Source organism: Salvia splendens, chromosome 3 (assembly GCF_004379255.2).
Source record: "Salvia splendens isolate huo1 chromosome 3, SspV2, whole genome shotgun sequence".
NCBI classification, from domain to species: domain Eukaryota; kingdom Viridiplantae; phylum Streptophyta; class Magnoliopsida; order Lamiales; family Lamiaceae; genus Salvia; species Salvia splendens.
In genome coordinates this window covers 8,127,183-8,130,651 of record NC_056034.1, presented here as the reverse complement: position 1 = coordinate 8,130,651, position 3,469 = coordinate 8,127,183, and the positions used below count along the sequence as shown (strand labels likewise).

General features: G+C 40.9%; 1 protein-coding gene across 1 annotated transcript; it reads right to left on the bottom strand.

Moving 5' to 3' along the window:
* Positions 1-1,289: 1,289 nt before the first annotated feature.
* On the bottom strand, positions 1,290-2,525 carry LOC121797436 (protein EXORDIUM-like 3). The gene has a single exon (XM_042196192.1). It carries the CDS (start codon positions 2,523-2,525, stop codon positions 1,431-1,433), a length of 1,095 nt encoding a protein of 364 aa, XP_042052126.1. The 3' UTR covers positions 1,290-1,430.
* Between the last annotated feature and the right edge of the window lie 944 nt (positions 2,526-3,469).

Sequence of the window (3,469 nt, the reverse complement as noted above, 5' to 3'; positions counted from 1 at the left end):
GAGAAAAATAAAGACAGTAAGTATGAAAAGTGTTTGCAAGTGGCACAAAATTAACTTTTGAAGTTGTATAGGTCAATTACACACTAGTGAAGAACCCACGTTTCAAATAGTAGCACAGTTTGTCAAAATTTACTGCTTAATAGTATATACGGAGAACTACTATTTTGAGTGCATATTACTAGTAGTAGTGTATTTATTACGAGTATGAAATGATTTCAACGGAGTTGGTCTTTTCGGTTTGGATTTATCTTATTTGGAGATGCGTTATGTCTCCGCATAAGTCTGTCATTTCAAATTTCAAGATAATAGTAGGAGTATAATGTTAAACGTTTCCTTTCATCTTTTTCCTTATTGAAATTATTTACTCCTTATTTTAATATTTAGGTTATAAATGATAAATAATTCACATTTTATTACTAACTTATTTTACTGACATTTTTATTAATTAAAAAATAAAAATTCACAGATTACTTTTTTCACATTTCTTGACACCTGAAAAGAGATATTATTAGTACCTATTGCTAGACTCCAGACTACTCCTGTTTGTGTATTGAAGATGTATTAATCGGTGTAACCAATATACACAATGTGTGTGTGTGTGTATTATAGTCCATATACTCTATTACCAGAGAAGGCAAAATATATACATTCATAATCATACACGCATAGTGTGCAAAACAAAAACTGACCAAAAAGACTTTTGACAATGATTACCACTGTACAGTATTTTAACCATTGGTAAAATTTGTCACTAAATAGCTTCGGGTGTTTACCGAGAAAAAGAAAAGGAGAAAAATAAAGGAGAGTGAATAATTAGCACAGAGGCTCAAATCCCAAAAAAGCGTCCGCGACGACCCTTGGGATGTGCTAAATCTACCACTGTTGTCGCAACTGTGGGACCCTCATTTTCAATGCCTTCATTTTCAAATTACTCTTACAAATTCTGAACATTTTCAAATATTTCTCTCCAAACATACGAAACATTGGTTAAAAATTCAACCTAAAATTTTAGAAGCTTCAACAATAATATGCCGTTTTCCATCTTGTTTTTACAATTCTAACAAGTGTGGCAAAGCAATCCATCATAATCCACATTATCAAAAATTAAAATGACTTTTCAGGAAATGATGTAATAAAGCGAATGACCCAACTTCAACTGAAAAATCTCACAGATCATCTCGAATTTTCTTTCAATGGTGAAATACTTTCCAATTTCGGAAAGTTATTTTGATACTCAGAAACTCATTCAATCAAACGTATTAAAAAAAAATCGGTTATCAGAGCCGGAATACTTGAAATTTTTTAATAAACATACATGCATACATACATACATTAAAAACCGAAAAATCACGGATTAAACAATAGTTTCTTTATAGCCAAAAGAAGCCAACACAAAATCAAAAAACAGAAATGAAGCGTTTAAAAAAAGTTTACTGATCAAGCGCATTAGGGCCAGTGCAGTAATTCAACACATGATTCCAAACCCACTGCACCAAGAAACGCCGTCGGATTCCGTTCATGTTGTACGTGGCGCCATCCCTGCCGTTCAACATCTGGCCCGTGTAGGAGCCGCCTCCTCCCGTCCCGTAAATGCCCTCGCACAAATCCGCTATCTCGACCGGGAAAACCGGGTCCTGACCCGCATACCAGGCGTTAACTAACGGATTCGTGGACAGCTCCGCTATCTCGTGCGCAATCACGCTTATCATCCCGTCCACCCCGACGTCACCGTTAGGCGACTTAACGGCCTTCAAACCCGGGATATAATCCGGTACGGCGAAGGGGTAGGCGCACACGCCGGCGCAGAGCTTGGCCGAGTTCCCCACCCAGGCGTACGGCAGCGTGTAGCCGACGATGGAAGGGAAGGTGAAATAGTGGAAACCGCAGACGTTGTTGCAGAAATCCTGAACGTAGACGTCGTCTGACGTCAGCAGGAGGTAGACCCCGCTCTTCGGGTTTATCGGGAGCGGGCGGGTTGAGGCGGAGACGGCGGATTTTATCACGGACTGGACGGAGAGGCGCGTGAGGGACTTCCCGTGGGAGTAGAAGCGGTCGTTTTTCTGCTCGCCGACGTGGACGGTCCGGGAAATGTTGTTGTCTGTTTGATCGGTGTAGAGGCGCACGGTTTTCCACCACCCGGAGACGGAGGGGGGTTTGGCGTCGGCGGCGGAGATGGAGTCGATGAAGTCGCGGATAATCCGCTTCTGTGAGCTTTTCCAAGTGCCGTACCAGATTGGGTAGACGGTGATGTTGGCGGTGAGGACGGGGCCCATGTGGTATTTCAGGTGGACGAATTCCGACGAGCCTTCGTATTTTTTTGAGCCGCCGTAGAGCGAATCGGTCGAATTGGGCCACGGCCGCCAGCAGAGGACGGGTGCGGCGAAGAAGAGGGTGAGAATGAGCGGTGCTAGTTGGGACATGATTGCCGGGACGGCGGAGGGAATTGTGAGAAGGGTTGGGTTGGGTTGGGTTGTGAGAGTGAAATTGGATTGGATGGGATATATAGTGATGAAAATATTTTGCATGTACGAACAAAAGGAAATAAATAAATGGAAAGTGGAGACTGGGGAATAGAGGGTAATGTTTGGACAGATGGATTCTTAAAAAGTGTTGGTGGAGCCATGGGGCCCGTGACGGCATGATTGTGCAATTCGCCGCTGCTGACGTGGAAAGTGTTGAGGGGCCGGGGAGGGTATTTCGGGAATCGCGGGTTTTGGAATTGGGGGCACGCCTTTTTTGGGACCGCTTCCTGCTTTGGATTTCTGTCTTGGGGATGCTTTTGAATTGGAGGACTGCTAATTTTATTTTATTTTATTTTACTTCTTTTGTGTCACATTTTATGGTATTTTGTTATTCTCTTTGAATGATAGAGATAAGTCAAGTGTTGGGGAGACAGTAATTACAAAAGAGGGAGAAAAAACTTGAATTGCAGTGGATGTGATGTTTTTTAATGTTGGAATAGACATCTCGATAGATTTTGAGGTTACTAAATTTTTTAAATTGTATTTAGATGGTCGATGGAAATAGAACAACAAAGATTGAGCCGAATCAATCAGGCAACTACTCCAATCAGTAAGTATTAAAAATACTAAGTAATTAATATAATTAATTATAAATCAAAATAAAATAAAAATAGTGTACTGCTCCATAATTCAATCGGGGCATCCACAGTGGGACGCCCTAAGAGGCGCCCTAAAGCCCGCCTTATGCACCGTCACGTCATCATTTTATCCTCCTGCCCTTTCACATGCAGTGGAGCGCCCTAAGGGGCGCCCTATAGGTTTTACTATTGTTTTGTTAATTAATTTAAATGTTTTCAATATATAAATGCAAACTAATTAAAAAACACAACGATTAAATAGAAACGACAAATAATACATTGATTAAAAAAAGTTACAATGGTTATAAATAAAAAAATTGACTATTCTACAAAAGCCCCAACTTCCGGCGCAACTCATCGATTAACCCC

Excerpts from the sequence above, each read along its gene's own strand:
- LOC121797436 (XM_042196192.1), bottom strand. The coding sequence starts at position 2,525 with ATGCAAAATATTTTCATCACTATATATCCCATCCAATCCAATTTCACT.